This window comes from Papaver somniferum, unplaced genomic scaffold, assembly GCF_003573695.1.
Source record: "Papaver somniferum cultivar HN1 unplaced genomic scaffold, ASM357369v1 unplaced-scaffold_158, whole genome shotgun sequence".
NCBI classification, from domain to species: domain Eukaryota; kingdom Viridiplantae; phylum Streptophyta; class Magnoliopsida; order Ranunculales; family Papaveraceae; genus Papaver; species Papaver somniferum.
Window position 1 is genome coordinate 1,723,379 of NW_020625264.1, and position 12,625 is coordinate 1,736,003.

A 12,625-nucleotide genomic window follows, 5' to 3' on the forward strand; every position below is an offset into this window, starting at 1 on the left:
TTATGAATGATGGATGGTTAGGATCGAGTGTGAGAGAGGTGTAAAAGAAAAAGGTCAAACAAATAAATTTATGGAAACGGAAACTGTAAAATGCTACGGAAGCTTAGTAGCCGTATCAACTGTCAAACGGCTACTGAGTTTCCGTAAAGCGGAAATTTCTACATTTCCGTATGATTTTCCTTCTCTACTGCCCAAATCAGATGTGATCCACCTTATAGGCAGGGGAGGGATATCTCTCCACAAATAGAGATATGGGAGATCACAATGGCTACAAATTTGTTTTTTTCCTAGATAGGTTAGGAAATTTAGGCACCATAGTGCTTGGCCTAAGTAAGGGGTCTAAAGGTCTGCATTCTACTGCCTCAGTTATAATGTAGTTGAACTACATGCATGGCTAGTTGGTATGTTATACATTTGGTTTTGTGAAACACCTAATTCTTACAACCTTTTATTGCGTTCCCTCCTCCAACTGCACTGTGCCAAACGGACCCTAACAACGTTACTCGTGATTTACCCTTTCCTCTTTCCCGCGAAGAAGACAAATGTCTGAATTGTTTCTTCACACCCTCTCTGCAACTACTCCTCCAGTCCTGCTCAGTACTCTCTACTTTCTCTGCTTGATCCTCAAAAAGAAAAAAACCCTAATTTCAACAACAAATCAGCCTCTCATTCAAACACAGAAATCTTGGGTTTTGGATTAGGTTTATACTCCCGAAATTTTCTTTAGTTGTTGTTTTGAAGATACCATTTTTGGGTGTTTTGCTAGTTTCATCAAGGTGAAAGGTTTTCTGAAATCTGATTTCTTTACTCTGGCTCTTTTCATTTTAATTTTCTGTAAGATATGTAATGGTCAAGAGAAACAGAGATGGATATGAAGCTGTTTTTGGCCTAGATACATTTTTCTTTGTTTTTCTGCAATTTTTAGAAAGTGGGTTTTCAGTTTTCTGCAATTTACGAGGTTAATTACAAAATGGGTTTTTGATAATTTTGTTGTTAACCAACTCAATTTTGGTTTCAAGTTGACAGCTTTATTGATCTTGATATTTATAGATAACGACCAGTGAATGTGTTTTTGGAAGCAGAAGCTCAATTTATATTGTTGCGTTGCCTGAATTTATTTTGTTTTCCTTAGCTAGTCTTGTTTACTTGATGCTTGAGGTATTAGCTTTAATAGGACTTTAGTCTTTACATTCTTGAGATTTGTTGGTGGAATTCAGATATTACATTGAAGTAGATAATACAATTAACTTATGTGACTCATTCTTTTGTTATTTGATCAGTACGTGGATCGTGTTGAGGAGGAGATAGTTAGGGGACTTACATCTTAATAAATGGTAGGTAGTACTTGGTTATTTGATAAGTCAAGCCTTAAAGTTGTTTCCATTATATTTTACTGACATAGTATCTGGTTTGTTGATAAGAATTTTGTTTTGACATCTTTATGGTAATTAACTTGTATAGGACTACGCCGATTCGAGTTACAGCTGGGGTTTTCAAGTAGCAGAGGAACCTTGTTCTTCATCCTATGATTCAAATTGGATGATTCCTAATCGAGGAGCTAGAGTCTGTGGTGCTGAGGTAAATAAGAATACATTTTTGTGTAATTTTTTGCAAGGGTTGTAGCACTTAATGGATACTTGCTTCATGTCATAGGGAAGTACGTCTAATCAAGCTCGGCTGAAGGCGATCTCCTATTTTACTGAAATGGGCTTTGCTGAAGATCTAGTAATCAAAACAATCGATGAGAAAGGTTTGTATTTCTAATATTTTCTGGTAGTCAGTACTTTGTGCTCATAAGTACTTCATCAATATACATGCAGGTGAAGAAAACACAGAAGAATTCTGGAAATTCTACTTGCACATCCGCTGAGTTGATGTTTTGGTTATAAAATTATGTTATGAAGAAGAGTCATGTGTATGTGGTATGTCGTACAAAATTAACTAGCTTTGAAGCTCTAATTGTTTTAAACCCGGCACATGCCTAGGGATTTATGAAATTTCATCTGTATGGACTTGGAACTTAGTGAAATACTGTATTAATGTTTTTACATTATCAACTTCATTACTTGTGTAACTCGTTTGAGGTTAGATCTGTCTAGCTTATAGGACCAACTTGAAATTGCAATATTTTGGACTGCCTTTTGTTAATTCTGCTTTTGTGGCAGATTTTAAGAGTTCCAAGTAACAGAGGCCTTGACCTTGTCGACCTTCATACCACCATATTTATGCTTTGTCATGCTACTGTCAATGTGGGAGATGCATAATTGTCCTTAATGCTAGATATGGATAAGTGCACATTTCCTGGGTTAAGGCCGTTAGGCCTTGTAGATTGTTTACATTGTAATTTATGATAGTGTGTGATTGCAATTAGTCGAGCGGCGTAATTGCCAAAAATAGGACATATTTGGGTGTCTTTCGAAAATATCGGAAACGTAAATTAATACACTAATATGGTTTGTGTACCATTTTTACCCTTAATAAATTAATTTATTATATTTTTGTCATAAAAATTAGTGGACTTTCCATTATTATTTTTTTAAATCAAATATTATCATGGGTAAATAGATTGGTTATTGCTAGTGCCTTCGTGAGTAAGAAAGGTAAAGCAAATAACACCAAAACCATACTTAGTAATATAAAACGAATTTTTTAACTAATTTTTCTTTGTAGAAAAGGTATTTATTAATTTATTTTTTCATTTTTGCTTGTTGTATAACTTTTGATTTTTGTGTAGCTACATGTGTAAAAAATAATTGTATTGTATCAAACTTCATTTTGTATTTTTAATCAAATCATAACTTTTTTAGTAAAAAAAGAAGAAAATCAAAAGTAAATAAAATATTTTGTTTATTGTTTAAGGTCCACAACCTAAAGTCCGGACCTCTAACCGGACCTTTTGAGATTATTCAAAAGTACTATAATTTGAATTTGTATTTAAAAAATTAGGTCAATAAATCCGGACTTTTTCTTGCTAAAGTCTGGACCTTTTAAAAATTCCGAATATGGGTCGCCACATAGGAGCCACGTAAGTTCGGGAAGATCTGGACCATTATACTTAGCGTCCGGACCTTAGGTGCCAGATAAGCACCACATGGGCTAAGAGCATCCACAGTGGGCGAGTATAACCAAATTTATGGGATGAGATCCTAACACAGTGGGACGGAGTAAAGATCAAATTTGGACCAAAGATCAAATTCCAGACCAAATATGGTCGCGACCAAATCCCAAATTCTAATATAGTCGGGCGTAAATTTAAAGTACGCTTGATGCTGGGCGTAAATTTAAAGTACGCTTGTTAACGGGCGGAGATTTAAATTACGCCCGATGAAATTTTAATTAAATAAAAAAAAAAAAGGAATGAGGCGGACTTTTAAAGTCCGCCTGTTAAAATTTGCAAAGAATGGGGCGGACTTTAAAAGTCCGCCCGATGGAATTTTAATGAGGCGGACTTTTAAAGTCCGCCTGTTAAAATTTACAAAGGATGGGGCGGACTTTTCAAGTCCGCCTGATGGAATTTTAATGGGGCGGACTTTTAAAGTCCGCCTGACGAAATTTTAATCATGTACCGTTGCGTCACACCACGGACTAAACCCAAATTTTGGTCTTTTTTTGATCTTTGATCTTTGGTTTTGATCGCACCACTACAGTTGCTCTAAGGAAGGTCCTCACTTTTAAAACTAAGGTCTGGACCACACCATGTACGTCATCATCCCATTGGTGTAATTTAATGTTTTTTAACATTACATCTCTATTACACCTCTATCAAGGTCCGCACAAGTTTGCACTATGCTAAAGTGTGCCCTAATCTATGCCCTATTCAACCTTATCTCCAAGCCGAGTAGATAAACTCGATCTTTCCTATCTCTTTCATTCATATTTCTCCTTTTCTTTTCTTCTCTCTGTTCTTCGTCTCCGATTCTTCTCCTTTTCTCTTGCAAGTTGAGTTAAATCTTGCAAGTTGTTCTTTGTAAACTTGTTAGTCTGTTGATAGAAGACGAAGGTGATGGTACTGAAGCTGTTTGACCTCAGGAAGAAAATAAAAAGGGTAAGTTAATTTAGGGTCTTGTAATTGGTTGATTTTTTTATATAATCGTTTCATTTTGATCGATTATCGAGTGGGTTAGTTGTTAATTGGTTTATGAATGGTTGTGTGAGGTTTAATTTTAGTTTCATATAAAATTAGGTTTCTGTTCTTCCCTAAATTTGAGAATTAGGGTTTTGGTAAACCGAAGATGGAAATTGGGTTTCTCCTATTTGATTTGAGTTACAGGGAAAATAGCTAGATGCTGTTGGATGAGGATGATGAACTGAGAAGTGGTGATTGAAGTTGAGTTGTTGATTTAAGGTTCTGCAAAGAAGAATCAGAGACTGGGGTTTGAATTTGTAATTGAGATTTGATTGAATGGTTTTGGGAGGAAGTTGAATTGGTGAATTGGGATTAATGTTGGTGATTTAGAATTAGGGTAATGTGGAGGTGAACTGGTTATTGGCTGGTCAGATAAGTTGGTAATGGTTGTGGTGCTGTTGAACTGGATTGGTGGTGAACTGTGATAGTTGTAGGGGAAGTCAAGTGGTGTTGTGTTGTCTGTTAAACGAAAAGAAAACATTATTGCTCACTTACTGTTTGATAAAATGCTTCAATGACGTATTTGTGTTTGCCACTTCCAAAGGTTTTTTTATTTAAGGTTTTAGTAATGGGTCTTCATAAGAGTTAAAAAAAATTGAGTACAGGTATATGGAAGTAACAATGAGATAATAATTTTTGACAGGCATTAGCAGAGTCAATTGGCGATTGGTATTGTGGGTAAACGATATGTTACCGATTAAGCAGTGTACTCTAGCATTGTGAAAACCCATTGGTGTTGTTTATAGTCCATATTAGTTAAACTGCTATGGGAAATTGTTGTGTTAAGCTGTACTGTGTGGACTACAAGGTCCACAAAGACCACATTAGTTAAATTGTTATACTTTAGTACTGACATACTCGCAGTTATACTCTAATGCTCGAGCATTGATGGCAATTTTCTTGAGTTTATTTTTGGCAGTCTCATCGATGTCCCCTCTCCATCGCGTAGCTGCTGTTCTGTTATAGTCGTTGCAGTCAGGAAAAGCTCTCCCGGAGACTAGCACGGTATGCAGTTGTTCCTAAACTAATAATCCTCATTCTTCGATTGTGCTAACTAATCACAGTCATGGTCTATATTTGGTGTTTATAAAGTCTATATTAGACAATTGTGCTAATCAGTTATAGTTATTGTCTGATCATTTCTATTCTCATTACTTATTTAGTCCCACTTATTTCTATATATTCTCATTATTTAGTTTGATCTCAAACTTCAATACTCTTACGTTTCTGCCTTAATTATATGTTATTGTCTGATCATTTCTATTCTCATTACTTATTTAGTCCCACTTATTTCTATATATTCTCATTATTTAGTTTGATCTCAAACTTCAATACTCTTACGTTTCTGCCTTAATTATATTCTTTCATTTTGTCCTCTTATTATTATTTCTCATTTAGTCATTTTGTCAGAGATATGCAGAATTTTAGGTATAATAGAGAAATAAATGGAGATATGCAGAATTTTAGGTATAAAAGAGAAATAAATGGAGATATGCAGGATTCTAGGTATAATAGAGAAATAAATGGAGATATGCATCATTTTAGGTATAATAGAGAATAATAGAGAAGTAAATGTAAATTGAATCTATTGATGGTATATACATATATATATATATATATATACTTTTCAGGGAGGGTAAGTTCCAGCAAAGCCTTGCCAAAACCAAAATCTTCAACAAATAATTGAATATGAAGATGGAGATGTGGAAATACAGTTTACATCTTTCAGGAAAACTAGGCATACGATATCAGAAGGCGAGGGAAGATGCACCAAGGCCATCTGTAGCATCTTCTTATACAGATCCTATTCATAATTTTATAAATGACCCAAATGATATTATTATAGGAGTTAAACAAACCGCGCATCAGGTTAATAAACCTTATTATAAAGTAGAAACGCCAAAATCTACGGTTAGAAATATTCCTGAACAAGTAGAACCGACATTCTCCGATCTAGAATTTGAGATAAATGTGATCCAAAAACCATCGTTGGATTTACAAGAACTTCGAAAAGAGTATCATGGTTTAGAAAATACAAATAAAAGGGCTTGGTTTGAATCCAACTTTAGTTCTAATAGAAGAACAAGAATATATAAAACTTATGCTCTATACTTGTCATAATAAAAATCCAAACCCATTTTTCACCTGGTTTGAAGATTTTACCAAAACTTACAATTTAAATAAATATAAGAGATCGCTTAATATGTTGGAAACCCAGTTTCAATCTTATACGACAAAAGATGGAAATGTTATTCAGTCAATCCATCCACCAGAAGTAGTTCTTGATATCAAAGGTGCTATAGCAGCCCCATACAAATTAGAACATAAGGGAACTGATTCAGTATCTAACCATGAAGATATTGGTCAGTTAGTACAACAAAATAACTACACCAATTTATATTTACATTCAATAGGAAAACAAACGACAAGAATTGAAGGCTTGTTAAACAAGGATAAAATCCAACATATACAACCTAATGAGCTTAAACTTAATCCGGCACCATCTAGTGGATTATTATTTAAACCAAACCCAATAATAGATCCAAATGTCTTCAGGTTGTCCAACCCAGATAATAGCTTTGTAGATGCACTAGTAGAAAAGCTAGGAAAATTAAGCTTATCTGCTTCAGGCCCATCTAAAGCATCCAAACAATCAAAAGAAGGAATAAATGTTCTGTCCAAACACGAAGAATACAGTGATATAGATATAGAAAAACTGGAAGAAATTTTTCATTCATCAAATTCTGGTAATATTAACAACAATTCTGATGACATTAATAAAATATCTTTTGGAAAAAATAAATATACACCGACAGTTCCTACTAGAAATTATTAGCCTAGACCAACACCGGTAGATTTACAACTGGAAGAGGATTATAATTGGAATCAGACTTCGTTTGATGGAAGATTCATAATTGAATGGAATATAGATGGTATGACGGAATACCAAATAGTAAATATCATAAGACAAATGTCGATGTATGCTTCTGCTTTTAGACTCATTAAAAACCCAGAAAAACAAATTGTTGAATCCATAGTTACTGGCTTTATTGGCCAACTTAAAGGATGGTGGGATTTCCAGATGTCCGACCAGGCAAAATATAGCATTTATATGGCAAAGAAACCAATCAAGCTAGAAGATGGTACTGAATACTCTCAGGAAGATATTGTTAGTACCCTACTTTATACCATTGGCCTGCACTTTGTAGGAAGTAATAGCCAACAAATGGATAGATCTAGGGAATTACTTATTAATCTTAAATGTCCTACCCTCTCCCATTATAGATGGTACAAGATGTATTCTTCTCAAAATTGTTTAGCAGAGAAGATTGTTCCTCTAATTCTGATTTTTAGAAAGAGAAATTTGTCTCAGGATTACCCCCTTTGTTTGCTGAAAGGGTTAAAAATAGACTAAAATCAAAAAATATTCAACAACGTATTGCTTATGGCGAATATACTTTTGGCCAACTATCTTCCGAAATTGTATGTGAAGGTTTAGCTTTATGCTCAGACATAAAGCTACATAGACAAACACAAAAAAATAAATTATCTAACAAGCAAGAATTAGGTGATTTTTGTGAGCAATTTAGATACACTAATACACCATCCGCATTATTATCTAGGAAGAAAGGTACTCGACCACCTTCCCATAACAATCCTAAGACTACTAGGTATCCCAATAGGTATCCATTGAAATCTAAACGACCCAATTTTATGAAAAACAATAATAAGACACAACAATTAAATAAAAAGACTAATAAGTCACTTCCGGTCTGTTACAAGTGTGGAAAAATTGGGCATTATAGTAATAAGTGCCGTACAAAACAAAAAATAAATGAGCTTAATCTAGACGAAGGTCTCAAACGTCAATTAGAACAAGTCCTCTTAATGGATTCCGATCTATCTGAAGAGGATGAATCATCCTCCTCAGAAAATGATTCAGGGACAATTTCAGGATTGGAGGATGATGAATGTACAGATGGTTGTTCTTGTAAAAATTGTTTTCATAAACAAATATCTAGTCTAGGAATTAATGTCCTCACCAATGAAGAAAATTTTATATTAGAGTTAATTGATAAAATTGAAAATCCAGAATCAAAGCGAATAGCTTTAGAAAAATATATTGAAGTAGCTAAAAGAGCACCAAAACAAGAGAAAATCGAAACTTCTTACAAACCTTATAGTTTTAAGGAAATAATGGCAAGAGTAGAAAATCATCACATTAAAAAAGAACCATCAGTCAATAATCTTAGGGTAGAAATTAATCAGGTTAAAGAAGAATTAAGAAGTCTTAAGCAAAGAGTCCAGATATTGGAACTTCATAAACCAGTAGACTGTGAGTATGACTCATAAACCAGTAGACTGTGAGCATTTAAACTCAATACAATCAAAGAGCATTTAAACTCAATACAATCAAAGAGCTACCAAATTGTTTTAGAGCATGGCTAAGTATCTGGGGGCCATGCCCGGAGATTTTACCTGCATATATTGTAGATATGTTAAATAAATTTATCAAGGCTAATAGCCAATCTTATGATATAAGAAGATTAATGCAGTGGTTCTTTATATTGTATGAAATCCCATGGATTCTAAGATGGAATTATTCAATTCCACAAGATAATGATCCTGATTGGGATTATATCCCTTATTTAGAAAGGCAATTATATATCAAATGGTGGGATAGATATAATGCAGCACATCTACAACCATCTACATTTAACATGCAGTTTGTTGCAGCTCAGCTTATGGTATCGGCATCAACCACCTCAATGCCGATGGAATTATCAACCCACATACTCGCACTAAAGCATAGGCACGGGGACTTGTCAAAGGAAAATTTTAAGAAGCAGATTTTGGAGGCACTTGATAACGAAGATTTGGGTTCCCAACCGTCCTCGTCAAAAACCTTTGAGGAAGAAGAGATAAAATTGGAAAATACAGAAGACCTGAATGCAAATGGTGATGATTGCTTTGGAATGATTTAGGGTTTAAATGGTTCGAAGAAGATAGGAAAATTCTAATTATTTTCCGACAAAATAAAAAAAATGGTCAAGTTTTCATCAACAGGATCGACTCCACTATTCATTAAGGACACGTATTTGCTTTAAAATAGTAAAAGTGAAAAGGTTTATTATTTTCCAAAAAACAAAAAAGGTAAATCTTATCTAAGATTTCCAGCTTCCATTTGTCTACCACTTATAGGTTGTTGTAATTATAGATAGGATTCTCAAAAAAGAAAATCTTATCTCTTTTGTTTCTTGCAAACTTTCCCCTATATAAATACTCGTTAAGGGAAAGGGAAAGGGCAAGTTTTTAGTTCTCAAGAGTCCTTGTCTATAAGTTTGAGAGTGAAAGTTTCTGAGTGTTTCCTGCTTTGAGAGCGATAGTTTGTGAGTGTTTTCATGTTCTAAGTGTGAGTTTGAAGTTGTTTAGTGTGCTATCTATTAAGGAATAAAAGACTACTCTGTAAGTATCTCTACCCGTTATCTATGTTTTAAGTTTCTTTTAATTATGAAGATTCCTTTTAATTTTTCTAAATTATCTTTCAATCACTATTTCTATTTATTAGTTTTAATAATATATTTTGTTTTGAAGTTTTATATATATATTCTGTTTCAATATAAAGATTATACAAAACCTGGGAACGTTTTGGTATGCATATAGGTTTTGGTGCATTAAAATCATAAACTCTTGCTATATCGATTTGGATTTAACTCTGCATGCAATATGCACGAACACAAAGTAATAACGTAAGTATGTTGATTTGATTTTTTTATTGCTGGTGGTAACTTTGTGTGTTATAAGTACAATTTAGATTTTGTTATTTATGTGGTGATCAAAGATTGTTTTACTGTTAGCAGGGTTGTCCCTACACAGTGGTGATGATGAGGCTGCATACCAAAGTGCTGAAAGAAGCCCATTTAGCAGTCCAAAATTACCTTGGGGAGCTGAACAATACCTGGATTATTATCGGACATTTGATACTACTCCTCTTAGTGAAGGTGCTGACTCCGATGATGATGATAGTAGGAGGGAACAATACAGGTGGGTGGCTGATTGGAATAAATGTGAAGATAACAATTATTTCAGCGAAGGATACACTAGTTCAGAAAACTCAACTATACCTAGTGACGCTGAAGAAGAAGAAGACATCCCACGCCTACCGCGTAGAAGACTAAACTTTGCAAATGAAGTTGCAGGTGAAAACGTCAACGTTGCGGATGAGAATGCGGTTGTTGCATGGGTTACTAGTATCGTATTGACTTACATGAAAGAACGACTTCGCACTAAGCCCCTAACAATACGGAAGATGGTCTTAAAAAAGAAAACAGTCAAGATATCCTACTTCACTGCTCTTCGTGCAAGGCATATGTGCCTTGAGAAGATATATGGGTTGGGCTCATATGAAAGAAGTTTCAGGTAACTTTATTACCTTCTGTGTATTAGAAGTGTCGATTTCATTAATTATAGTTCTCGGGATATTATGTCTTTAACATAATTGTTTTGATATAAAATTGTTTGAACATAGGTTAGTACCTGAGTTGTGCCACCAGATTAAGGCTAGCAACCCGGAGAACATAGCAGTTTGGTCCAAAGACAACACGACCAATGAGTTTCAAGGACTGTGTATCGCTTACAAGGCATCTTTGGAGGGATTTAAGGTTGGATGTAGACCTTTGATAGCTTTGGACGGTTTTCCGCTCAAGAGTAAGTATAGGGGTGTAGTCTTGACTGCCTCTTCAGTTGATGGGAACAATGGCATGTTTCCCATTGCCATCTATATTTGCTTGACTGGAACCCAAGAAACATGGAGTCGGTTCCTTTGCATTCTCAAACCTTTTCTGATGGAATCGGACAGGACAATTAAGTTTTTTTCGGATCATGAGAAAGGTGAAACATTGTTTTATTATATCATTACTATGATGTAAGAGTGTCTTGTGTGTCTAATGATGTTTGAATGTTTTCCTTACAGCATTACTATGATGTAAGAGTGTTTTGTGTGTCTAATGATGTTTGAATGTTGTCCTTACAGGCGTCAATGTTGCGGTTTACTGAAAATCTTGAGGGTGTTCAACATAATCAAAGGTCATGCTTTAGGCATATCTATCACATAATGATCCAAAAGTTTCCAGGCCTTGATGAAGTGGCATGGAAACCAGCAGAAGCCTACAATCTGAAATCCTTCAATGCTGCTATGGAAGAGTTGGGACTTACTAATATGGAGGCTAAGCTTTGGATGGAAAAGCATGAAACTAGTACTTGGGCTAGACATGCTTTCGACCATTCTGTCAGATGTCCACTCAGTTTTAACATCATCAGTTTGGCGTTCCAAAATTGGTTAAAGGAATTGAACTGTAAGCCAATAATTACTTTGGTAATGGAGTATGAAAATAAGCTACATGACCTAATGTTTAAAAGGAGATATGCTGAAATGAAAGATGATGGAATAGTCCCAAGGGTGGAGATGAAACTAGAAGGTAACAAATTTTTTTCTTCCAAATATGATGTACTTCCTGCCGATGTTGGAGAAGAATGGTCTGTTACACACCGCTCTGAGGCAAATCCCACTTGCCAAGTAAATTTGACCCGAAGACATTGCAGCTGTGGGGAATGGGAAGCAACAGGTGTACCTTGTGTACATGTATTGGTTGTTCTTGTTCATGAAGGTCGTGAAGATTACAACACGTAAGTCATATTTAATCTTTAATCTTTCATCCTAATTAATTTTATATTTCTTTGTAAGTTAAAGTGCTAACACTGTTTTCATTCTTAGGTTTGTTGATGACTTTTTCACGGTTGAGAGATACAGAGTTGCATATGATGGTTATATCCTGACACTTCCCGACATCGATCAGTGGAGGAAATGTACAAATCCCACAGTTCTTCCACCACCAATGGTACATATGCCGAACTAATCTCTGGCAATGATAAGGTAACCGAAAATAAGAAAGATGCTAATGATTTATTACCTCTTTTTTGGTTCTGATTATTTATGCTTTTGATGGAGGCTGTCAACTGGGCAGCAATGATGGGATTCAACAAAGTAGTGTTTGAGAGTCTGATTGTCAGTGATTCGATCAAGATTTTTTGAGTATTATAACTATTATCCTGCTGATATTGAATATCGGATACAACAAGATTTTCCATTGTAAGAACTAAATTTATTAATGCATTGTTATTATCAGATTAATTTTCTCAATAAACTTGGTTCTTGGTGATTATGTTTGGATTGTTAAAATTGAACGTCTAATAACTTTCTGATATCTCGGATTGCATTATATCCTACTATTTTGTTTACAGTTGTATATATTTATATTTATATATAGTTAAAAAAGGTTATGCAAATAATGATACGTTCTGATGTGAATGGTGAATGGTTCATTGCACATTTGCACGTTGTCCGGTGAAGATATGGTTGTACAGTGTTTTTCAGTAGAAAAGCTAATATTGAAGATGTCCTTATTGTTGCAAAATGCTTGTCAGAAGTGCTTCATTACC

The 12,625-nt window shown here is 34.6% G+C and overlaps 1 protein-coding gene across 8 annotated transcripts; it reads left to right on the forward strand.

Moving 5' to 3' along the window:
- Positions 1-3,822: 3,822 nt before the first annotated feature.
- On the forward strand, positions 3,823-12,348 carry LOC113337146. Of its 8 annotated transcripts, none has more exons than XM_026582831.1 (8): positions 3,823-4,045; positions 5,046-5,131; positions 8,854-9,876; positions 9,985-10,171; positions 10,327-10,546; positions 10,656-11,017; positions 11,160-11,812; positions 11,901-12,348. In XM_026582831.1, exons 3-7 carry the CDS (start codon positions 9,847-9,849, stop codon positions 11,180-11,182), a joined length of 822 nt encoding a protein of 273 aa, XP_026438616.1. In that variant the 5' UTR covers positions 3,823-4,045; positions 5,046-5,131; positions 8,854-9,846; the 3' UTR covers positions 11,183-11,812; positions 11,901-12,348. The 8 variants fall into 8 exon arrangements, with proteins under 8 accessions (XP_026438616.1, XP_026438617.1, XP_026438621.1 ...); XM_026582832.1 differs by having other exon boundaries at positions 8,864-9,876; positions 9,988-10,171; XM_026582836.1 differs by having other exon boundaries at positions 8,864-9,592; positions 9,988-10,171.
- The last annotated feature ends 277 nt before the right edge of the window (positions 12,349-12,625 follow it).